This window comes from Micromys minutus (assembly GCF_963924665.1).
Source record: "Micromys minutus genome assembly, chromosome: 1".
Taxonomy (NCBI): Eukaryota; Metazoa; Chordata; class Mammalia; order Rodentia; family Muridae; genus Micromys; species Micromys minutus.
The window spans coordinates 177,149,832-177,175,385 of NC_137969.1; the positions used below are offsets into that span (position 1 = coordinate 177,149,832).

At 43.4% G+C, this 25,554-nt stretch overlaps 1 protein-coding gene across 1 annotated transcript; it reads left to right on the top strand.

The window, feature by feature from the left end:
- Positions 1 to 1,163: 1,163 nt before the first annotated feature.
- Positions 1,164 to 2,144, top strand: FAM110C (family with sequence similarity 110 member C; the record flags this gene model as incomplete). Its single annotated transcript, XM_080920041.1, has 1 exon — positions 1,164 to 2,144. The coding sequence occupies one exon, from the start codon at positions 1,164 to 1,166 to the stop codon at positions 2,142 to 2,144; it is 981 nt and encodes a 326-aa protein (XP_080776167.1).
- Positions 2,145 to 25,554: the final 23,410 nt, after the last annotated feature.

A 25,554-nucleotide genomic window follows, 5' to 3' on the forward strand; every position in this document is an offset into this window, starting at 1 on the left:
CTTGACCCGAGACTGGCCCCCAAGAAGGCGATAACGTGCTCATTTCACTTGTCTGGCAGATGTGTTCGGTCTTCTGTCCAACTTTTTGAACGATGGAATTTTGGAAATATCTTCTTAAGCTTTTCGCATTCTTGGTTTGATCTCCCTTGCTGGCAAACCCTAGGTTTTCTCGTCACCTGCGTTGATGCTTACAGGTGTTAGAGGTTTTCTCAAAACAAAAAGCAAAACCAAAAAACAGTAATGAGACTTGCAGGATCAGCCAACGACATCTGGATTTAAGTCAGGTCTTAGATGGCTCTTGGGTTCTTTCAGCCCAGACTAATCTCTACACGGCAAATGTTTTCTTTTCTTTCGTACCCTATTTCCTCCAAATAGTACATAGAAATTACAGAAATAAGACAGAAAATTTTCAAATGTAATGAGATCACTTTAAGATTTAAAAGGTTGCGTGTGTGTGTGTGTGTGTGTGTGTGTGTGTGTGTGTGTGTGTGTGAGAGAGAGAGAGAGAGAGAGAGAGAGAGAGAGAGAGAGAGAGAGAGAGAGAGAGAGAGAGAGAGAGAGAGAGAAGTGGCACGCGATGGGAGGGGGAAGCTTCTTTCTGACCCTTATCTCTGGAATCATGAGCCCCCATTAAGGAAAGTCCTCAAAGACTTTGAGATCTGGGAGGAAGCCTCAGATGCCTGGCGCTGAGCAAGCAGCCTTGGTCCCTCGCAGCCTTACCCTGTGAAACTTCCCCACCTTCCAGAAGAGGGAGTACGGGGTCGGGGGACGGGGGACGGTGGGATAGAGGAGAGGGTTTGGGAGCAGTGCCTGGAGCTGAAGTATTTCTGGATCCAGTAATGTTTGAATGTAGTAGGCAGGAAGCAAGTTCTAGGACACGGGACAGGAGGCTGGGGGTGGGGTTGTGGGGAAACCAAACGACAAGGGGGCGGGGACACCAGGTGTAGGAGGCTTCAAGTCCTGGGGTGGGAGGAGCGAGCTGGCGCCGGAATGATTCACCTTTCCAGCCACTCTGACTCGCGCCAACTCCGGATCTGGGCGGAGGGGCCCAAGGGCGTGTTTCCCCGCCCCCTGCGGACTTCGGAACGGACTTGGGCTGGGTGGCGCCGGAACAGGAGCAGTCTCTGCTGGACACCAGCTTGGTGGGTTCGAGTACAGCAAGAATGCGCGCCCTGCCAACCCTGGACTCGCTTGCCAGAATGCGGCCACCTCTCGGGGACCCCAGAGCAGCTGAGGACACACGCACCGCGCAGCGGGCGAACAAGAGCGCTGTGGAGAGACTGGCAGCGGACCGCGCCAAGTATGTTCGCAGCACACTGGGACATAGCCGGGGTCCTGTATCCGAACCCAGGGTCCCTGAGGCTCCCGGAGTGCAGCCCGGCAACCCGATCCCTTCGGCTCTTACCCCAGCTCCCATAGCTCGCAGGGCTATCGCTCGAAAGCCTCTGAGACCTGATTCATTGGTCATCTATCGGCAGAAATGTGAATTCGTACGAGGGTCAGAGGCAGATTGTTCCAGAGTGGGACTGATGAAGAAGTTTTTCCTGGGGTCTGGCAAGGACAAAATGGCAGTGGCCCCTGAGACAACCGGAGTGGCGGATGAGGATAAGACGAAGGAAACAGAGGCCACTTGGACTAAGTCGAGCCAGGCAGCAGCCGCCAAACCAGCCTCTGTGTTACTACCTCCGGCCCCTGTAGTGGCCATGGAGTCCCCAGCCTTGCCTTTTGAAGTGGCTCCCAGGGTGCCTGTCGGACGCTCCAGCGTGGAGCTGAGGGTGTCGCGTAGCAAAGGACTGCAGCGCTCTCAGTCAGATCTCAGCTCCCGCTACTCGATCGCCAGGGCTGAGTCTGACACCTTCTTCCAGTATTGTGGCCTGGACCCTGACGTGGTGGAGGCTCTCGGGAGGGAAAACTTCTCCGCCGGATCCGACCGTGTTACATTCAAAGTCCGTAGCGTGAGCATGGCTACTTCTGATAGCAGCTTCTCCAGGCACAGCGAGGAGGGGTTGCAAGAAGAGGAGCTCCTGGAGCAGGTGCCTAGCACCACCTCTGTAGTAGAAAGGAACGCCCGCATCATAAAGTGGCTGTTTACCTGCAGGAAGGCCAAAGAAACCCCAAGCCAGAAGTTGCAGGGACCTGCCTGATTGACATCTGATCCGGGTTAGTGCCGGGAAGCTGGAAGGTGGGGTTTGTGTTTGTGCGTGCTGGCTAAGCTGGGTGCTGGCCAATCACAGCTCCTGGTTAATATATAGCTCCTACAGTATGAAGGCACCCAGGTGCCGTTTGTGTTGAATTTGAATGCCCGGAAAGGTCATCAAGTTAATACTCTCCCTGCGGCCTTATTGTAGTTAAAATGGAAGAAACCTCTAATACAAAAATGCTTCTGGCCAGCAGTTTTACACTGCTGTCATTTCCTGTTTCAAAAGTAGCACTTGAGCCTCGGGCCACCTGGACCGACTCCTGGTGGGCCTTCCTGATGTACTCGGGCATCCTTCGCTCCAGGAAGGTCCTGGTGTCTCACTTCCAGCAGTAAGGAAGACTCCAGGCACTCTCTTTCCCCAGGCTTTGAAGTGTTGAGAACTTAATATTTCTTTAGTATGAAAATGCCTGCATTTGAATTGCTCTGAAAGTTTCCATTTTTCGGGACTGAAGGTGCTGGTTTAGACAGTATGCCAGCGTAAACTGCTGTGGTTTGTCTGTTTGTTCCACTGGTGATAATACAGAGAGTCAGCACCTGGTGCAGGATTTAACCACTGACTCCTCTGTCCTCGGCCTGTAACAAAGAGCTAAGGCTGCCCACCCCTCCCTTCTTCTCGTTCCTTATGAATGTCCCTTTGGGGTAAGAAAAAGGAGACACCTTTATATGATTATGCTTGAGAGCAAAGCATTTAAACGTTTCAACAACTTCTTTTTTTCATTCTGCCTTTGAGCGCAAGCTACTATGAAAATGTTTCAAAAACCATCACATTTTCTGGCACTGAGATAAATACTAGCTGAAGATACCTCACTCCAATGTGGGATCTCTGGGGACAGACCCCCAGCTGCTCAGACTCAGCCAACCTGTGTTTAAGAACAGATGTAAAATAGTAAAGAGGAGTGAATAATTTCTTTTTAAAGTCAGAAGGCTCAAGACTTAGGTTCATTCTTATAACGTATTAAAGATTTACATATTACATTAGTATAAGTTCCCAGGGAATGTATACAGGTAATAATAACAACAAAGAGAATGACAAAAAAAAAAAACCTATATCAATTTCTATGTGCACAAAATTGCCCTTGAATCTGAGCTATGTGCCCAGTGGCAAGGAATACCATGACGTCGCTGTGGGCATTGTGGCTCAGAGAGAGAGAGCAGGGGACGAATCGGTATAGAGAGAGGGAACCAGCAAAGGGCCACATGCACACATATTAGGGCTGACTTCTTTTGTCTACATTTTTTAAAAGGACACAGAGGGAAGGTGTTCATCTTCTGTGTTTTATTTTCTGTGTCATCAAAACTCTGTATAGTTTTGTTCTGCGAGCGAAACACCCGGGAAGAAAGACTGGCCGGTTATGATGATGTGTAAGAGGGCATCCATTGCAGCCAGGCAAACCTGGGATATAAAGGATGCTGAGGCACCAAGATGGCATACAAATAAACTGAAACACAACCAGAAGACCGTGGTCCAGATTGTCTCAAGGCTTCTGGTTCTGGCAGCCACCACAGGAAGTTTACTTCATAACTTTACTCACAAAGCAGTCCGACTATGTGACCCCTGCAGAGGGGTCTGAACGTTAGGACGATGGAGTGACAGTCCCGGGCAGTCTCCAGCTCCTTCAGTTGATATTCGCTTTAAATCTCAGCTCCCCTTGCTTCCTCCAGACTACGTGTTCTCTGGAAAGAGCAAGTCCTGGTGGCCGGCACCAAAGTTTATGGCAGAGCATACTCATGTGGTCCTAACCTGCTTTCCTCAGTGCCTAGACCTTTGGAGCTAATGGTGTTTAGAAAGGATGGACTTTGTTTGCCTCGAGCGTTCCACCACTGGACAGCCTCCCTTGATTTCAGTTTCATTGTCCATCTCTAGAGGAGTTAACCCTGCCTTTGCCAATATTCCACCCCATGAGTTGTTGGAGAAAAGAGAACTTTCAAAATTCCAAGAAAAGGCTTGTGAGGAAAGTTTTTTTTTTTTTTTTTTTTTTTTAAAAGAAGCCAGATAAATCTCTCTATGGATTTTTTCTTTTCAAAACACAAAAGATGTTTTGAAATAACAGAGCCGTCATAAAACCAAACACAGGCAAGGCCACTCTTGGTTGTACATGCTATAGCAGATGAGAACTTACTCATGGTTCTTTTCTGTTTTCTCCACAGGGAGCAAACTTCCCCGGTGATGAACGGACCCTTAAATTGTAGACGTCTGAGACTCCAGAGCCATGAGTTTTGTGTATCCCAACAATACATAATTGCTGCTGTCCTAGGAATAAAGCCATCTGTTGGCAAGCTTATCCATTGACAATGATGGCACGCTGTGGGGAAGATGCGCCGGCAGATGTTAGAGACCATGAGAAGCATTCTCCTTATAAGAGAGCATCTCAAAAGGACAGCTGAAGAAACAGTAGCTGTTGGAATATCTTTTCGGGACGTTTGTTGGTCTGACTTAAGGACAGTTTTTGCAGTGTGTTTTGATAATATTTAATATTAATAAATCAAATATATAGGCATTTTAAAGAGAAGAAGAAAGTCTGAAATCAAGCGTGCTTGCAATGGTATTCTCCTTCCAACCCATGTGTCCCACTCAATGTTCTGTGAGCCCACAGAGCTAGGATTCTACATAAGTGCTGTGGCAGAGACAATCGCCCAACACACACTGGTTTCCAAGCCTCCCTATACACCCAAGCTTCAGCTATTCCTCTATTATATAACTGACAGCATTTTGTAGTGATTTGGAGAGGACATTTGAAATCACTTGAGGATTTCATATTCAGTTCGTTCGTGCCACTTTCTGCTTGGCCATCGGTATGTGGAAGCACCCAGTGTGATTCCAGAGATCCTGCTAAAAGAAGTACTGTCTTGTATTTGAACAGTTTCTTGAGATTTAGCCAATACTTATGGAGACTTTCTATTAGCTCTTTGCCAGTGGTGCCAATAGAATGTGCTTGGTAGCACCCTCCCTCTTCTTATCTCCCAAAGAACATAGAAACTGGTTCTCCACATAATGCCTGAGATCTGGTTCCACTTCACATACCGTGGAATTGCCTAGGTTTGGCATCAACTGATTGTTTGCAGAGGTTGTGTTTTGAGGCAAGAAATGCCTCTGGGGTTTGAGAGGTTCTGCGTCCTTCTGCATTCTAAGTATGGCTAACAAGGTACTGGAACCCTGGTTCTGAATTTGTCCTGACATGACAAAAGAATTTTAGATTCAGAATCTTCTGAAATTATGTGTGAACAACAACCCAAAGAAAAGTTGTCAGTCTAGTCTTTCAAAGTTTACTGTATTTTATCAAAACCTATGTCCTTAATCACAGAATCATATGCAATACGAGCGGAAAGTGTAGAAGAGATTCCTCAATGCTAACACTTTGTTTCATGGCATGTTGTGAAGTCTCCGCATGTAGTTTTCAAATGTATTGTGTGTAACTTTTATAGTAAGAATAGGTTTTTGAATTATAAAAATATTTATTTTTGTAGTAGCTAGTCCTCAGGTGGGTGTTTTCTTTCTTTCCTTTCTTTCTTTTTTATTTCACATGGCTTCTCTTTCATCAGTTGATATTAAAATAACTTTCTCTTTTATCATCTTTTCATGCATATTGTTTACTTGAACATTTACCTTTGGTTTGCAAGTGGAGCTGTGCAGGGCTTGTTTCAAATACATCACGGATAATCGTTCTTGGGACTCTTCCTGTCAAGGCTGCTCAGGAAGAGTGTCCTGTGCCACCGGTTAACGCTGCTGTTTCCATGTCACTGTATTGTACTTAATCCTAAAAGCTGTCACAGTGACAGCAGTTTGTGAAAGATCTTTCAGTATGTGCAATTCATATTTTTTTTTCAGGTATCCTATGAGTTTTACACAGAGGTGCCTAGAATGAAGACTTTGGGGCCAGAGAGATGCTCAGCAGTTAAAGGGACACGGAATTTATTCTTTTCCCCTCTCTGGTATTGAGTTACTGCTGCAAAGAAATAGTATGTAAGAAATGTAATTAGATGTTTTGGAGAGAAGAAAAATAATGCAGTGATAGTCACTCAGCAGTGGCCATTTGAACTGTTCTGTGGGAAAACAGTGGCGGGGAACAGATGAAAAGAAATGAATGTGCCAGGGAATCTGTTCATTCTGTATGCAAATATTTATATACATAACTCTTTCGCCATAAAAGAAGAGGAGGCTTCACTGGACTCTTGTCACAGCGGTTCTGAGTTTGTAACAATGCTGTAGCTGGTGCTTCCTGGATCTCGACTTGTAACTTTCAGCAGGTGGGGCAACCCTGAAGTGAGAGTGTGCTTACTGTGATCCCTCCCAATTGCATCTTTGCCTTGCAAAATTGTTAATTTCCTTGAAAGGAAAGCCTTCCGAGACTTGCCCAAAGCAGATGCTTGGTGTCTGAAGTCTTCAGCTCTCCTGTATATGGGCCGTAGTAAAACGATTAAGAGTATTTGGTTCCTGGGTTTTCTGTAAATATCTCATGAATCATTCATTTGCAAATACTTCTTTTCTTGTTTTAGTACTAGTGTTCGTCACAGATGAACGAACAACAAAATAAAATGCACTATTTATTATTTCTTATTATGACACATTATTTATCCTCAATAGCTCAGGGGCAACCCCTGGGCATAGCAGGTCTGTTGCCCACCCGCCTGACACAGCTGGGTATGTTTGGATGTGAAGGTGAGGAAGGAAATCTAGCCCCTAATGCTGCACTGACCGAGCCAGGCCAGGTTCACTTGCAGTCTTGCTACGACTTATGCCTACACTGGAGATTTTGACTGAACGTCTCAGATGCTCACTGTCCACTTTTGTGGTATGCAAGCAGCAGTGGTCTTAAGCAGACGTTACTAGGCTATCGCAAAGGACAGCAACAGAATTCACTCGCTGAGGAATCCAGTGCTGGTACCCCATCCCTCTCCATCCCAGTATGGAGTGCAACAACAAGGAAGGAGAGAGAAAGGGCAGCTGAAAGGACTCACGTAGATAACGTATAGAAATGAAAGTAGAAAGCAGGGAACGGAAGGAAGAATGGTGCTCGGTCTCTGATGTATGGCCTCAGAGACTCATCTCGTTCACGCTTTCAGCCTGATGGTAGTGTGCCCACACCATAAACGGACCGTGAAGTCCAAATCACATAAAGAGGATCAAACAAAAGGTAAGAGAAATGGGCCTTACTTTTAAAATGGCAGATAAATTTCTACACCGAGCTATGTGTAACTTTGAGGTTGACACTGAAGGGAAATCAGAGCACTCAGAAGTGATGCCTGGGACAACCTGCATCCATTGCTTGCTGGTCACAGATTGCGTGCTTCTTCTGGTTTTTTGTTTGTTTGTTTTTATTAAAGCCTCACTCGTCAAACTCAGGCAAATAATAAAGGGTCAGTCAGTGTTACAAACTGTAGAGTGCTTTCCCAGTATAGTTTGAGGGCAAGTACTCAGATCCACTCCAGGATATAGGCTGTGGCCAGTCAGGTTCGTGTGTTAGGACTTGGAGACCTTGTTTTCAACTTGCTTTGCAAGTTAGGATTTCAGTGTCAACGTTCAGAAAGGGAGAGTGAGTCCGGGTATCACAAGCACTCCCATGTGGGCACCCTCACTAGTGTTCACGAGGAACCAAGAAGAAATATCAAGTAGATATCTGGGGAACTGAGCAGGGACCTACTCATCTCAATAAAGACACTCGTGACTAAAGTCAGAGTTCAGCCCTCCTATCTCCTAGGTGGCTCCAAAGTCACCCACTTTCTTAGTGTAGACGGTGTCCTACTAGGTAATCTCTCCCCTTCCCTGCTCTTCCTGGGCGTCCTATCATATGCAGGGAAGCTTCATCAGAGCCACCAGCTGCCTTTGTTTGAAGAGATTTTCCAACTTAGGTTGGAAGTCCTAAAAAAAGCTGTCTGGGGGCAGAGAAAGCTGCACACACTGGGAGGGATGCTTGACTGACACTTTCACAACAAGCTCCTGGTGTCCCAACAGTTTCCAGGACACTTGTGTCAGAACCAACACTGCTCAGCTGTCAGGTCCACTCTCGCTCTGCATTCAGCTCGCAGAGTACCAGAGGCCGTGACTTCCAAACCACGAAGCTATAGATGTTTCTTAAGTGAAGGAACTGGCTGAAACCAGCTTCTCTTGTATTCAGAAGAAGCAGGGCTTGAGAAGAAACTCCTTAGGTGTGTTAGATTTAACACACAGCCAGAGATATGCAGATGCTGTGCATGTGGCTCACACAACTCTAGTGACATCTGCAAGTTCTATTGCTCTAGATATGAGGAAAACTTAGATCAAAGGTCTACCAAGAATTTGATCCCAAAGCTGTCTGACTTTGATACTCTTCACTCGACTAGTTTCCGAAAGGAATTTAATGTCTGCTGGGGACTTTTTCCTTCTAGAGGGCGGGATCTGACTTGACCCACCAAAACCTAGACTCGGGCTGAGTTTTGTCATCATAAGCTACACTTGAATGCCCAGAAGGATCTGTATTATGTTAGCTGTATTATGTTAGCCACACATGCTGCTGCTGTTGCTGCTGCTGCTCCTACTGCTCCCCATACCTTGTCCATGAAAATAATCCAAAGCTGCAGATTTCCGTGTTGCAGAAAAGGGCTCCTTTTTGAGTTGATGTTGATAATTTGATGTAAGATGATATGTGCCTTTAAAAGAATAACAGAAAATTGGAGTGAAAACAAGTCAAGTCTACCAGAGGAGCTTTGAACAGGGGTTACCAGAGCCCTGTGGAAACAAATTGCCTAGTCAGATGTTGGCTTGCTTCTTTTCAGCACAAGTTCTCCTGATGAGCTCAATGCAAGAGCATTTCATCTTTACATAAAACCACATGGTGGGTAAGTAGGCAGAAGCTTTTAGAATACTTCAGAAATATCTGGCAGAACCTGGCTGCTTTACTGGTAGCTGACCATTGATTTTTAGATAAATGGGAAAGGTCAGAATAGAACAACAAAAAAAAAAACAAAAAACAAAAAAAAAAAAAAACACTGGCCCTCCCTTACATTCACTTGTAAATGCTGGGAAGTTTGACATGGTCTCAGCACTGTAACGTTTTTTTCAATATGAAAAGAAAATGTCTAGGCATGCACACTCCACATACATGCTTACAACTTGAATGTATTTCAAGGCTATACAAATATCACTCCTGCACAGGGAAGTGGAGAAGCCAGCCATCTGTAAACACTTTCACTGTGCAGGTAGAGGCATGAAGGAAGCATTACTCACCTATTCCCGTTCCTCTGGGCAGAGTGAACAACTCTAGCATTAAGGCCACAGGAAGTCCTGGCCTCTGTTCTATTGGAATTTTGCTCCATATCATGGACTTTGTGTTTGTTCTATTCTGTGGTCAGCACACTGACGATAAAGAAACATACCACGGAGCTATAGGTCTGTCTCCGAGGGAGAACATTTTCTATCAAATATTTATTTGTAATGGAAATGCCCAAGAGCTCAGTGGTTAAGAACACTGACTGTTCTTCCAAAAATCCTGAGTTCAAATCCCAGCAACCACATGGTGGCTCACGACCATCTGTAATGGAATCTGATGTCCTCTTCTGGTGTGTGTGAAGACAGAGACAGTGTACTCACACACATTAAATAAATAAATAAATAAATAAATAAAGGAGATGCCCAGAACTGTGAGACCTGAGCATCAATAATCGGTATCCACAGAGGAAGTTCAGTAGGTAAGCTTTGAAAAGAGGAGAAAGATCGCTTCCAGAGCACAGAACTGGCCGAGACCACCAGGTCATAGTTAGCTTCAGTTGTTAACTTGAGTTGTGTGACAAGTCGTTTCTCAGGAACATGCAGCACACATTGTCTACTCAGTCCACATAGGAAATCCACAACAGACCACAGTACAGATACCATCAAAGACCGATTTGGTGGGCCAATGAGTTTTACTGGGGCTATGTACAGGATATGATCCAGGTGTAACTCAGAGGAATAGAAATGACTCAGAGACAGCTGAATCACCAAAGCCTAGCACGACTGGCGGAACTAGGTCACCAAAACTAGGGACCTGAAACACACTGCATAGCCTGAGGGTAGCTCAACAGGTTGGAGAGTGTTCCTTCCAAGTGACACTGGGACCTGCCCTGTAGGGGAATTCTCTTGAGCTGGTGGGACAGGTCACCAATGAAGACCAGGGAGTTTAGACTGCTGTCCTTTTGAGTGTTTACATGCATCCATGAGTATTAGTGACAGAGCTCTTCTCAGAATAGGAAAAGTGATGGTTTGAGGTTGTCTTGTGAAAGTTGATATTGTAGATGGGGGTAAGTGTAAGTAGGTGCAGAAAGAAACCAAAGAGCACAGCCACTCTCTGTGAAAAGAATGGATGGTTTTAAGAAAAAACAAAACTTGGCAGGCCGCCCTTAAGTAAAGGGCACCATCCAGATGCTGTTGGGTTACTTAGGTCTGAGTACTCCAAACACAACAGTCAACACCTGAGCATATCCAACTGTAACTGACAGTGTTTCCTCAGACTGAAAAGAGCCTCTACAAGTATCACTTGGCTGCTCCTGCATCTGAAGACTTGAAGTCTTCAGTCTACAGATCTAAAGTCTGGGTCCAGATTCAGATCAGGGTTGGGGTTAGGGTTGGGGTTAGGGTTAAGGTTGGGGTTAGAGGGTGTCTCGGGTTTACTGTGATGAAACACCATGACCAAAGCAACTTGTGAAGGAGAGGGTTTAGCTGGCTTACGTTTCCATATCTCCAATTGTCCATCTAAGGAAGTGAGGACAGGAACTCACACAGGACAGGAACTCACACAGGACAGGAACTCACACAGGACAGGAACTCACACAGGACAGGAACTCACACAGGACAGGCACACAGGACAGGAACTCACACAGGACAGGAACTCACACAGGACAGGAACTCACACAGGACAGGCACTCACACAGGACAGGAACTCACACAGGACAGGCACACAGGAGAGGAACTCACACAGGACAGGAACTCACACAGGACAGGCACACAGGACAGGAACTCACACAGGACAAGAACCTGGAGGCAAAGGCTATGGAGGAGTGCTGCTTACTGGCTTTTTCCCTCTGCCTTGTTCAGCCTGCTTTCTTAAAGAACTGGGAACCACCAGCCCAAGGATGGCACCCCCCACAATGAGCTGTATCTTCCCTTATCAATAACTAGTTAAAGAAATGCTCTATAGCTGGATATTAGGGAGACATTTTCTCAGTTAATGTTCCTTCCTTTTAGATAACTTCGGCTTGTGTCAAGTTGACCTAAAAGTAGCCACCACACAATGTTAGGATTAGAGTTAGTCAAACCTGCAATTTCAAACTTTATTACTTCATTGTTTTAAAGTCTTGGTCTCCTTGTAGGCTTCTACCCACAAATTTCAACTTGTAAGCTTACATTGAAAATTATTTTAAGTACTGTTTTGGAGGTTTTGTAGGTTTTTTTGGTTTTTTTTTTGTTTTTTTTTTTTTTTCTGCCACACAGACAGTGCAATGTCCTGAGCTGTTCAAAATCTCCTCATAGCCCATTTTGACCAACCGCTGCATGGCTCCCGTTTAACACAGCGCACACTGTAAAACTCAGTAAAGCTCATCAGAGGTTCATATTGCAACTCTGGTCTTCCGGACACTCACTAAGCTTTAACTGTCTCAAATCTTCTTCACCTTCACAACCAGAATTAAACTACTTCAGGGACTTCAGTTTAAAAAAACAAAAACAAACGAACCTGAAGTTATACTTATGGGGAGGGGGATGGGAGCAGGGTGGGGGAAGCGGATCACATTTCAAATGTGAATACAGAGAATATCCAATAAAAAATAGAAAAAAGTTATACTTAGTTCTCAGGAGAATTTTTATATATGTTTAAATCGTTTGAATTATTATAAAATAGAGTATCATATAAATATAAATAATGTAAATTATGTCATATGAATAAGTATCTCAAATTGCTACAATTTTATAATGGGACCATCTTATCAGTAAAATCTATTGCTCATCTATAGTAATTTAGCTAACATGAGAATTTAATAATTTTTTATTTAATATTTTTCCATTGCCTTTTCCCCCATTTTCTCCTATTCTGGAAACAAAAAATATATATATGATTTTGGGCAATGACCATGACCAATAACAGTGGAAAGAGAGAAAAAGTCCTTCTTAGTTTTCTAACTATACTTACTAGGGTTCTAACAAACCCTAGGATGTGCTAGAATCTGACACAGGTCCTTCTGTTCCAAATAGGCCAGCCTTACATATTTGTTTTTGCTTTTTTGTTTCGTTTGTTTTGAGTTTTGCTGTTTTTTTAGATTTTGTTCCTTTTTTTAAATCAGAATTTTCATAAGCATAACCCTAGTGGTTGTATGATATTTGTTACACTTATTTATGTAGGGGTGGGCATGCGTCTCCCACATGTGGAAACTGGGGGGGGGGTGGGGCACATCACAACTTCCAGGAACTGCTTTTTCACGTCAGCCTATGGGTCCCAGGATTGAATCCAGGACACTGGGCTTTGCAGCAAGTGTGTCATCCCAATGAGTCGTCTTGATAGGCCAAGAGCCATGGAGTCTAAGGAAAGGTAGAGTGACAATCTGGCTAGCAAGAAAGGCCAGGTGTAGGTTCTGCAGGACATGGGTTGGTTTCTATTTCTCTAACAGGTTGATTCACTATGGCCTTGTAGGTAAAAGCTGGCCTATTTTAATACTGCCAATGAGCTAGTGATGGTTTATAACTGTCATTTTTCTTTTTATTTAGTGGAGATGCTGGGTACCAAACCCAGAACTTTGCACATGCTAGGCCAGCAACCATATCACTGAGCTACACCCTAGCCTGGTTTTTATGTTTTTAAAGAGCTGAGGAGTAGAGCCAGAGATGTAACTCAGCCAATAGGAGCATGTGGTCTTCTTACATGGTCATGAGCTCAGTTCCCACGGTGACTCTGTAACTCCGGTTCACAGCAAGCTGATGGAAGAGCTAAGACAAGAGCCCAGACTCCTAACTCTTCTCTAGTGCTCTCCCTGTGTGTGTCATTCAGGGATCAAGGCTTCTGTGTGTCAGCCATCTGTCCCTTCAGGTACCTCCCCAGTCCCTATTCTTTGTCCCAGACCTGTGTCCTATCTGGTCATCCTTTCTGTTGCTGGACCCTCTTGATCAGCTGTCAATGGATATGCGGCTCCCTAAAGTTAGAAGCACCTACACATTAGTGGCCCTTTAGGACCTTGCATGGAGAGGGTGGCAAAAGCAAGGGAGAAGCTTTCTGGTGTAAGAAAAGAGGCTGGGGTGGAGCTCGGGAACAAAGCACTGAGTTCAACACTGAGGTCATCGGTTCTGTCCTCAACACCACAAAAGCAAAAGCAAAGGAACCTGGAGATCCAGGCCAGGCAAGCTACATTGTCTGCCACTCTGTCCCTGCTAAAGGGAAGAAAAGGGAGTTGTCCTGATGGACTACACTCATACACATACAATTAAGCTCGCACACACACACACATGAAGGTACAGACACAGGCAGGCTCTGTGGTCCAGATTGAATTAGAGAAGATTATTTTATTGTCAGATGATGGGTTCTTTTTTCCTTTTCTTTTTTTTAATTAGATACTCTCTGTATTTACATTTGAAATGTTATCTCCTTTCTCACCCAACTCCCATCCCCCCTCTTCCTCAACTGTTTCCACAAAGGTGCACTCACTGCTGACCACCCTCTTTACCTCAATGCCTTGGCATTCCCCTACATTGGGAAAACATGCCTTCACTGGACCAAAGGCCTCTTCTCTCATTTATTCCAAACACTACTATCTTCTGCTACATATGCAACTGGAACATTAGGTCTCTCAATGTGTGCTTAATCAATGGTTGGTGTTTTAGTCCATGGGAGTTGTGGAGGGTTTGGTTGTTTAATGATGTTGTTCTTCCCATGAGGTTGCAACCCCTTTCCGCTCCTTCAGTACTTTCTCTACCTCTTTCATTGAGGTCCCTGTGTTCAGTCCGATAATTAGCTGCAAGCATGCTCAGCAGTGTCTGTATGACTCTAGCAGAGCCTCTGATAAGACATTCATATCTGGTTCCTGCCAGTAAGCAGTTCTTGGCATCAGCAATAGTGCTTGAGTTTGGTGACTGAATATGGAGTGAATCCCCAGGTAAGGAAGTCTCTGTTCCTCTATTTGACCTTGTATTTCCTCCCGGGAATGTTTTGTTCTCTTTTACAAGAAAGACTGAGGCATCTGCATTCTGGCCTTCCCCCCCCCCTTTTTTTTTTTCAGCATCATAAGATCTGTGAATTGTTTCTTGGATATTCAGAGCTTTTTAGAGCTTATCACTGAGTACATACCATGTGTGTTCTTTTGTGACTGGGTTACCTCAATGACGATGATAGTCTCTAGTTCCATCTATTTGCCTAGGAATTTCATAAAGTCATTGTTTCTAATAGCTGAGTAGTACTCCATTGTGGAAATGTGCCACAATTTATGTATTCATTCCTCTGTTGACGGGTATCTGGGTTATTTCCAGCTTCTGGCTACTATAAATAAGGCTTCTATGAACATGGTGGAGCATGTTTTTGTTATATGTTGGAGCATCTCTGGGGTATATACCCAGGAGTGGAATAGCTGGGTCCTCAGGTAGTAATATGTCCAATATTCTGAGGAATCGCCAGACTGATTTCCAGAGTGGTTGTACCAGTTTACAACCCCACCAACAGTGGAGAAATGTTCCTCTTTCTCCACATTCTCGCCAGCATCTGCTGTCATCTGAGTATTTGATATTGGCCATTCTGACTGGTGTAGGTGGAATCGCAGGGTTGTTTTGATTTGCATTTCCTTGGTGAAGAGGGATGTTGAGCATTTCTTTAGGTGCTTCTCAGTCATTCAGTATTCCTCAGTTGAGAATTCTTTGTTTTGCTCTGTACCCCATTTTTTAATAGGATTGTTGGATTCTCTGGAGTCTAATTTCTTGAGACCCTTGTATAGATTGGATATAAGCCCTCTATCAGATGTAGGATTGGAAAAGATCCTTCCCCAATCTTTTGACTACTGTTTTGTCTTCTTGACAGTGTCCTTTCAGCTTTACAGAAACTTTGCAACTTTATGAGGTCCCATTTGTTGATTCTTGATCTTAGAGCCCAAGTCATTGGTGTTCTATTCAGGAAAATTTCCCCTGTGCCTATGTGTTCTAAGCTCTTCCCCACTTTTTCTTCTAATAGTATCAGTGTACATGGTTTTATGTGGAAGTCTTTGACCCACTTGCACTTGAGCTTTATACAAGGAGATAAGAATGAATGAATTTGCATTCTTCTGCATGCTGACTACCAGTTAAACCAACACCATTTGTTGAAGAAGCTGTTTTTTTTTTTTTTTTCCATTGAATGTTTGTAGCTCCTTTGTAAAAGATCAAGTGACCATAGTTGTGTGGGTTCATTTCTGGGTCTTCAATTCTGTTCCATTGATCTATATGCCTATCTCTGTACCAATACCATGCGTGTTTTATCACAATTGATTTGTAATATTGATTTGAGGTCAGTGGGTGATTTCCCCCAGAAGTTATTTTATGGTTGAGAATAGATTTGGTTTTTGGTTTTTTTTTTTGTTTTGTTTTGTTTTTGTTTTTGTTTTGTTTTTTGTTTTGTTTTGTTTTTTTTTTGTTGTTGTTGTTATTCCAGATACATTTTCAGATTGCTTTTTACAACTCTATGAAGAATTGAATTGAAATTTTGATGAAAATTACATTGAACCTGTAGATTGCTTTTGGCAAGATGGCCATTTTTACAATGTTGATTTTTTTTTAATTGAACAACTTTATTTTAAAAAACAAAAACAAAGATAAATGTACAAATTTTAAGCATCTTTGCATAAAAGTATACAAGTACATTTTTGTCAGTGCTTGGCTTTCTTTTTTTTATTAACGGTTTGATAGAGTGCATCAAGATCTTACTAGTTACAATGAGCATAAAGAACATGTAAAACAGGATGTAACCTGGAATTCTTCAAAGTGTTTTTGGTGTGTAAGGATTAAGCATAATGGTTTTTTATTTTCTTTCTTTTTTTTCTTGAACTTCACACAGTCTGTGAGTTGTTTCTGGGGTGTTCAGAGCTTTCTGGGGTTAGTATCCAATTATCAGTCACTGCATATTATGTCTATTCTTTTGTGACTGGGTTACCTCACTCAGGATGATATTCTCTAGATGCATCCATTTTCTTAAGAATTTTGTTAAGTCATTGTTTCTGATAGCTGATAGTACTCCATTGTGTAAATGTACCACAATTTTTGTATCCATTCATCTACTGAAGGACATCTGGGTTCTTTCCAGCTTCGGGCTATTATAAATAGAGCTGCTATGAACATTGTGGTGCATGTGTCTTTGTTGTATATATGTTGATCCTTTCAATCCATGAACATGGAAGATCTTTCCATCTTCTAAGAACCTCTTCAATTTCCTTCTTCAGAGATTTGAAGTTCTTGTCATACAGATCTTTCACTTGATTGTTTAGGGTCACACCAAGGTATTTCATATTGTTTGTGACTATTGTGAAGGGTACCTTTTCCCTAATTTCTTCCTCAGCATGTGATCCTTTGAGTAGAGAAAGGCTACTGACTTGTTTGAGTTAATTTTATAACCAGTCACTTTGCTGAAGTTACTTATCAGCTGTGGGAATTCTCTGCTGGAATTTTTAGGGTCACTTAAAGGTCACTTAAGTATACTATCATATCATCTGCAAATAGTGATATTTTGACTTCTTCCTTTCCATTTGTATCCCTTTGACTTCCTTTTGTTGTTTAATGTCTTCTGTCCAGGTCTTCCAGTACTCTATTGAATAGGTAGGGGGAGAGTGGGCAGCCTTGTCTAGTCCCTGATTTTAGTGATATTGCTTCAAGTTTCTCACCATTTAGTTTGATGTTAGTTACTGGTTTGCTGTATATTGCTTTTACTATGTTTAGGTATGGGTCTTGGATTCTTGATCTTTCCAAGACTTTTACCATGAAGGGATGTTGAATTTTGTCAAATGCTTTCTCAGCATCTAGTGAGATGATCATGTGTTTTTTCTTTCCTTTGAGTTTGTTTATATGGTGGATTATATTGATGGATTTCTGTATATTGAACCATCTTTGCATCCCTGGGATGAAGCCTACTTGATCATGGTAAATTATCATTTTGATCTTGGATTCAGTTTGCAAGAATTGGATTGAGTATTATTGCATTGATGTTCATGAGGGATTGGTCTGAAGTTCTCTTTCTTTGTAGGGTCTGTGTATGGTTTAGATTTGAGCATAATTGTGGCTTCAAAGAAGGAGTTGGGTAGTTTTTCTTCTGTTTCTATTTTGTGAAATAGTTTGGAGAGTATTAGTAATAGTATTAGTAATATAAAAATAGACATCTTTGAAAGTCTGATAGAATTCTGCACTGAACCCATCTTGTCCTGGGTTTTTGTTATTGTTGTTGTTGCTGCTGCTGCTGCTGCTGTTGTTTTGTCTTTTTGTTGTTTTGTTTTGTTTTTTTGCTTGGGAGTCTTTTGATGACTGCTTCTATCTTTTTAGAGATTATGGGACTGTTTATATGGCTTATCTGATCTTCATTTAATGTTGGTACCTGGTATCTGTCTAGAAATTTGTCCATTTCCTCAAAATTTTTCAGTTCTGTTGCGTATAGACTTTTGTAGTAGAATCTGATGGTTTCTTGAATTTTCTCAGTTTCTGTTGTTATGTCTCCCCTTTCATTTTTAAATTAGTTAATTTGGATACTCTCTCTGTGCCCTCTAGTTAATCTGGCTAAGTGTTTATCAATCTTGTTGATTTTCTCAAAGAACCAGCTCTTCGTTTTGTTGATTCTTTGTATAGTTCTTTTTGTTTCTACCTGGTTGGTTTCTGCTTTGAGTTTGATTATTTACTGCCATCTACTCCTCTTGGGTGTATTTGCTTTTTTTTGTTCCAGAACTTTTAGCTGTGCTGTCAAGCTGCTGGTATATGCTCTCTCCGGTCTCTTTTTGGAGGCATTTGGAACTATGAGTTTTTCTCTTAGTATTACTTTCATTAAATTCCATAAATTTGGGCCTGTTGTTCCTTCATTTTCATTAAATTCTAAACAATCCTTAATTTCTTTATTTCCCCCTTGACCATGTTATTGAGTAGCGCATTGTTCATCTTCCGTGTGTATATGGGCTTTTTGTTGTCTTTGTTATTATTAAAGACCAGCCTTAGTCCATGGTGATCTGATAGGCTGCATAGGAGTATTTTAATCTTCTTATATCTGTTGAGACCTGTTTAGTGACTGACTATATGGTCAGTTTTGGAGAAGGTTGGTGAGGTTCTGAAAAGAAGGTATATTCTTTTATTTTAGATGAAATATTCTGTAGATGTCCATTAATTCCAACTGGTTCATAACCTCTGCTAGTTACACTGTGTCTCTGTTTAGTTTCTGCTTCCATGATCTGTCTATTAATGAGAGTGGGGTGTTGAAGTTTCCCACTATTATTGTGTGTGGTGCAATATATGCTTTGATCTATAGTAGAGTTTCTTTTATGAATGGGATGGCATTTGTGTTCTCTGAGGGTCTGTATGACATCTGTCCAGGATCTTTTAGCTTTCATAGACTCTGTTGAGAAGTCTGGTATAATTCTAACCAGTCTGCCTTTATATGTTACTTGTCCTTTTTCCCTTACTGCTTTTAGTATTATTTCTTTGTTTTGAACTATTATGTGTAGGGAGGAGTTTCTTTTCTGGTCCAATCTATTTGGAGTTCTTTAGGCTTCTTGTATGTTTATTGTCATGTCATTCTTAAGGTTAGGGAAGTTTTCTTCTATGATTTTGTTAAAGATATTTACTCGGCCTTTTAGTTGGAAGTCTTCATCCTCTTTTACACCTATTATCCTTGGGTGTGGCCTTCTCATTGTGTCCTGGATATCCCAGATGTTTTGTGTTTGGAGCTTTTTGATTTTTGTATTTTCTCTGACAGTTGTGTCAATGTTTTCCATGTTGTCTTCTGTCCCTGAGATCCTCTCCTCCATCTCTTGTAGTCTGTTAGTGATGCTTGCATCTGTGACTTCTGATTTCTCTCCTAGGCTTTTTTAAATTTCCAGGGTTGTTTTCTTTTGTGATTTTTTTAAATTTTTTTCTTTTTCCATTTTCAATTTCTTCACCTGTTTGGTTGTGTTTTTCTGTAGCTCTTTAAGTGAGTTTGTGTTTTCTCTTTAAAGGCTTCTACTTATTTACGTGTGTTCTCCTATAATTGCTTAAGGGGTTTATTCATGAGTTCATCAAAGATCTTCATCATCATGAAGGATGGTTTTAAGTCTAAATCTTGTTTTTCTGGTGTGTTGGGAAATCCGCTACTTGCTGTGGTGGGAGAACTGGGTTCTGATGTTGTCAGGTTGTCTTGGTTTCCATTGCTTAGGTTCTTGTGCTTTTCTCTTGCCATCTTGTTATCTGTGATTCTAGGTGATCTTGTTATCTCTGACAGAAGCCTGTGTCTCCTGTGGGTCTGAGAGCCCATGGGCTCAGGGGGAAGATTTCTCCTGGGTGTTTGACTCTTTGTGGGCAGGTCCTGAGTCCCGATAGCAGTGACCTGGCTCTCCTTCCCTAGGCAGGAATGGACCCGTTCCTAGAAAGCACCACCCTACCTGCACCCTGAGAGTTCCCGGAGTTCCCTCCCCAGATAGCCTGCATGGCAGGCTCATTGTTAACTCAGCTAAGAGAGTGCCTGTGAGGCTCATCTATGTTCTAAGCCATCTGTGTGCAGGTCCTGAGTCCTAATGGCAGTGACCTGGCGCTTTCTCTCTCTCTCTCTCTTTTTCTCTCTCTCTCTCTCTCTCTCTCTCTCTCTCTCTCTCTCTCTCTCTCTTTCTCTCACTGCCAGAAAAGCTAGAGAAGATTTTTTTAAAGATCTGTTTATTTTTATTCTATGCATGTATGTGTATGTGTGTGTGTGTGTATGTTTGTGTGTGTGTGTACCACTCAGTGTTCTGTAGAGGCTAGAAGAGGGTATCAGATCCCTGGAACTAGAGTTACTACTAGTTGCAAGCCTCCATGTAGGTGCTGGGAGCCAAATTTGACTCCTCTTCAAGAGTAGCAAGTATTCTTAGCCTCTGGGCCATCTCTGCAACCCTAAAGTACAGTCACTTTTGAGTTGTGAATCCCAGAGACCAGACCCAAAGTGAATAGTGTAACAGTCTTGGAACTTAAGGTTCTGACGTCTCCAGAGAAATTGCTAGCTCTTTATAACCTCAGTTTCCCTCATGATAGAGGGGGTGTGATAAGAATTGCTTCTGATTCCTGTCCTAACACTGACATTCCGAGATAAAGGATTTAAAACTGAGATACTTAATTTTGAGCCCAAAGTCCCAGGTTTGGGAGAATGTGTGAAGCAGGAGGATTGTTCGAGGCCAGAAATTCAGGGTCAGCCAAGACCATTGTAAGACCCAGTCTCAAGAGGCGGATCTTAAGTGACAGGCATGCCTAGATTGCAGTGGGCTGAAGAACAGTCTAGCCAACTTACTCAGACCCTGTCTCAAAATGCAGCTCAGTGCTGGAGGGCTGCTTAGAATGTGCAAGGGCCTGACTTGTATTTCTAGTACCACTTCACACACACACACACACACACACACACACACACACACATTCTCTCATGAGTGTTGCAGGGCTCTTACCCAGAGGATGACAGTACCAGATGTGGTCTTTATAGACAGCTAATGTGAACTGAGCTCCCTTGCAATCTATTCAAAGTAGTTTGGAGCTATTCATAGTAGGCAGAGCAATAGGTGTTGCAAAGGACAGCTCCCCAGGGCTTCTTCGAACCTTCCCTTGGTTTCTGCCCCTAACCCCCTGGCCCCTTTCACCCCTACCCCCTGCTACTCTGAGTATTATCTGTTTTAGCCTGATGTGCTGGGAACAAAGCCAGGGCCTGGGCATACTAGGGAAATAGCTCTATTGCTGAGTTATGTCTCTAGCCCCAAACCTTACTTATGATGATGGTTATGATGGATATGTTGCTGTGTGTATGTGAATGATTACATGTAACTACGCATACACATGCACACATGTGCAGGACATCGGATGTCTTCCTTTATCGCCTGAGTTGTTGCCTTGAGACTGAGTCATTGGGTCTGAAGCTTGTTGTTGTTTGGCTAGACTGGCTGTGTAAGCTCTCTAGATTCACCTCTCTCTCTCTCTCTCTCTCTCTCTCTCTCTCTCTCTCTCTCTCCCTCTTCCTCTCCCTCCCACTGTTGAATTACTGGCACTTGAAGTCATGCCTATTCATACAGGGATGCTGGAGATTCCAGCTCAGGCTCTCCTACTTGTGGGACCAGCAGTCTTAACCACTAAGCCGTCTCCCCATCTCTTCTTGTTTCTGGATCTTGACCTACGATGCTCCCACCTCTGCCTCCCAAGGGCCAGAATTTATGATGTAAGCTACCACATCCAGCAGGAAGCCTTTGCTCTAGGTTTTTCTATAAGAAGTTTATAGATTAAGGTCTTGCATTCCATATTTAGTCCACTCTTAGCTCATATTCAAAAACGATATAAGGATCCAATCTTACTCCTCGGCACACAGACATCCAGCCTCCCAGGACCCACTTGTCAAAGGATTTTCTTTCGTGGGCAGGTTTTTCATTACTTGTTTGTGTGTGTATCGTTCAAGTGCCCACATAGGCCAGAAGGGGGCAGCAGCTCCCCTAGATTCGAAGCAGCCTGTTGTAGGTGCTTGGGTCCTCAGCAGGCACAAGTAAGCAGTCTTAACCACTGAGCCACCTCTTTAACCCTGGAGGATGCTTTTTAAATATAGAGGCTATGGAGGTGTTGTGTGCTGACGCCATGGTGTAGGAGAGCGAGGGGAGCTGGGAATCTGGGAATGGAAAGAGTGTGTCAGGAGGAGCAGGCCTTTAAGGTAGCAGAATAGGCTTGGTGCAGAAAGGCTGGCAGATTCTCAGAGCAGGGCACTGCACCCAGTGATGGGGAAGGCAAGAGTGGGAAAAGAGGTTTCTATGACTGTTGCCTGGGAGATGGTCTGCTTCCCATGCCCTTACGTGGAAGAGATGGAACGGCCAGCCACCCAGGAAGCAAGAAGATTCCTCTTGTATGCTAGAGCCAGAAATAGCCTCTGTCTGCTGGTTTCCAAAACCAGTGCTGACTCCCCAGCTGATCCCACCGTCCTTTGTCCCCTTGCAAGTCACTGACAGACACTGAGGTGGAGCTGTCCCACTCACCTCTGCAGCAGATTGTGGAACAGTTCCGGGTCCCCAAACCTTGCCTGTGATCAGCTTCACCCCAGCCTTGGACCGGGATTAACAACTGTGGAGCTGCCCTTGCTTCCCTGAGAGGATGTCTTTGTGTCTTGTTACTTTGGGGAAGGGGGAGATTCCTTTAGGCCCTCAAACCCAAGCACTCAGTCCACCTTCAAAGTCAGAAGTGACTGAAGTATGGCGGCAGCTTTGTGCCTTTCCCCACTGGATTGCTGACCAAGTGACTGGGAGAGTCATCACTTAAGACCAGGCCTCAGCAGCCTAATGAGGAGATGGGCTGGTTCCTGACACCTCTCATGGTGTGGAGATTTATCTTGGCTTATAGATTCCCAGAGGCTGAACATCCAGTCCCTGTAGTCAGATGGGGAATAGGAATCAGATTTTCTCACTTAGTCCTGGGAAGAAATGCTGTGGACTGAACAAAGCCAGGTGCATACTGGAGAGGTGTACCTGTGTAAGATGGCTGAGAGGTCTTATACTAACTCCCAAGTAGCTAGGCCTCATTGCGGCTCTGCTAAGGATTGGTTCTAATGCTTTGATTTAACTCAACTCATAAAGACCGCACTTCCTAAAGCTGAGTGTCCCTGCCCCCGGTTGGCTTTGATTGGTGAATAAAGAGTTGCCATCTGGCCAATGACTGGTCAGGGAGACAGAGGCGGGACTTTTAGCTTGCGCTGGCAGGAAGAAGGAGAGATTCCTCCGGGAGGAGAGATAGGACCAACCAGAACCACAGAGAAGGCAGGAGGGGAGCCTGCTGGAATGTAGGTGCAGAGGTAAGCAGCCCCAAGAGGGCTCCCCAAAAGTCCAGGACAGCAAGGGGTAAAATATATATTTAGTAAGTGTTAACCCAGGAACTGGAAGGGGAAAGGATGCTAACCAGGTGAAGTTGGAGTTGGGAGCTCAACTATTGAGCGATTAGATAGGCATATTAAAATGAATGCGGGCTGTGTATGCCTTTTATTCTGGGACTCTGAAACATACAAATGTGCTGTCCACATCATGTCATACACATGCATTTAAAATGTGAGTTTTCAGGTAACTAGTTCAGGTCACTAATATGTTTGGAGCATGCTATCTGCCGGCAAGAGTATAAGTGTCATCAGTGCTGGGTTCAAGACGCTTTCAGGATGTACTGCTCACAGTGGTCTGTATGCCTATGTTTTTTATGTCCTAAGATGAATGTTTTAGTAAGAAAACCTAGCTGTTGGCTACGGAGCCAAGACACCTGAGTGCAAGATTACCCATTACAAGATTCTCATAAAGTTAATATGTCTAGCTCTGTTTCCCTCCACTTAGAGAAACAATCTGCCTTCCATATTTCTTTACCAATGGCAAGCTCCATAAAAATTGGAAAAGCCTATAATTTTGAAGCATTCAGGAAAACTTTCTGACTAATACTTCTGAAAGTGTAGGAGGTCATGCTAAAAATACAGGGTTATGATTTGGTTGAGTGATTTTAAAACTTACCACTTGTTTGTAAGGATAGAAGTCTGGGTATCAAGAAGTGACATAAGGCCCGATGTTCACTCTGGTCTGCACCTGTAATCTAAAGGAGCCTACTGAGAGGTGGGAGAAAGAGAGCATAAATCCCGGAAGTTCACCAAAGAGGTAGCTGGGGAGTCAGAGAAAAAGTTCCTGCCACAGGCCAAGCTGGAAGTCTCATAAGCATTACACAAAACAGCACAAAAAAATAGTGTGTGTGCGAGTGTGTGTGTGTGTGTGTGTGTGTGTGTGTACTCACACACATGCACACATAACTAGACCTTACTTACTGAGTTCATCGTATTTGTGTGGGTTAGCTGTTGACAAGATGGAGCCACAGAAAGGCTAGGTTGGAGGCTCCCTCGGACTTTCCTTTAGCAGAGCCGTTCCGGCGGTTCTGCGGAACAGGTTCAAAGGCCAGTCTACCAGATCCCCAGCCGTAGATCCCCTATTTCCTAAAGAAGAAGTAGGAAAATGAAGCTGTTGTCTCAAAGCTTACTAACCACAACTCCTAGAACCTGTAGCTCCTAGCTGGAGTCATGAAGGCACAGAGCTAGGGGAAAGTATTGCCCTCCTGCGAGTTTTGGCACAAGCTCTGAGTGATAAGGACTCAACGTTACACAAAAATGCTTCCCAAGCACAAAACCATCCAAGTAGTGGTTTCGGTATTAATTTATGAATGAATTATTTGAAAAGCAGCTTGAAGAGCTACAAAATTTGTGGCTTCTGAGAGCACCAGAGAGGGATTCTTAGAGGTTAAGAATCAATTTTGTGGTCTACCAAACTAACCTCTTGAGAAAGAATATCAGTCTCCATGAAATGCCAGCAAACTGTCATGACAGACAAGGTTGTGTTGCTCTAGGGTCATGAGGGATGACTGAAATAGGAATATTCACTTCATTAGCATGTAAATAGAAAACAAGCAGGCAGCAGACAAAGGCATGTGTATGAACATCCCTTTCTCTTCTCCTTGTGTGTATATGTGTGTGCGGTTGTTCTTGTTATAACCAGGGGCTAAACTCTTCCCATGTCTTCAACGTGAGAAAAAGCTGTAAGGAAAGCAGTCAGCAATCATAACCAACTCTCAAAACACCGTTTATTCAGTCTTGAAAACTTCTAATTATAACACATTAGGAAGTCCTATTAGAATTCAGAATATTTTAGTAAATGATTTCTTATGAATATTAAAAGGATTCTCATATTTCATTGTGAATCAATAGCTGAACAAGAGCCAAAACTGACACGTGGAAAGTCTGGGGCACTGCAGGTGAGCCACTGTGTGGGTGTGTCCTGCAGACACTCCCAGCCTAGAGACAAAGAGGGAGAAACAGTAATTAACAGTGATCTTCTTCTCTTGTTAACTCACAAGGAAGCACCTTCAAAACTTCACTTTGCTCAAGTTTCTGTACCAAAATGTAGAAAAACTGAACTATACAAACGTTCTCGGGAATGTACATCTAACTGACACTATAGTGGACTAGTCAATAGCTGTATTTTTTGCAAACCATGACTGTGATAGTCCTGAACAAGAAGGGCTTTCTGTTTAAGCTGCAGTACCTTTTCTGACTGTGGATCATCACTCCTCCTGTCGCAGATTTGTACAATTCCTCTAATGCATTTAGGACGAGTGTCTCAATGTGACCTGCAGCTTTCCTGACAACACCTCTCCCCTTTTCCCTCCCCTCTTTCTCTTCCTCTCC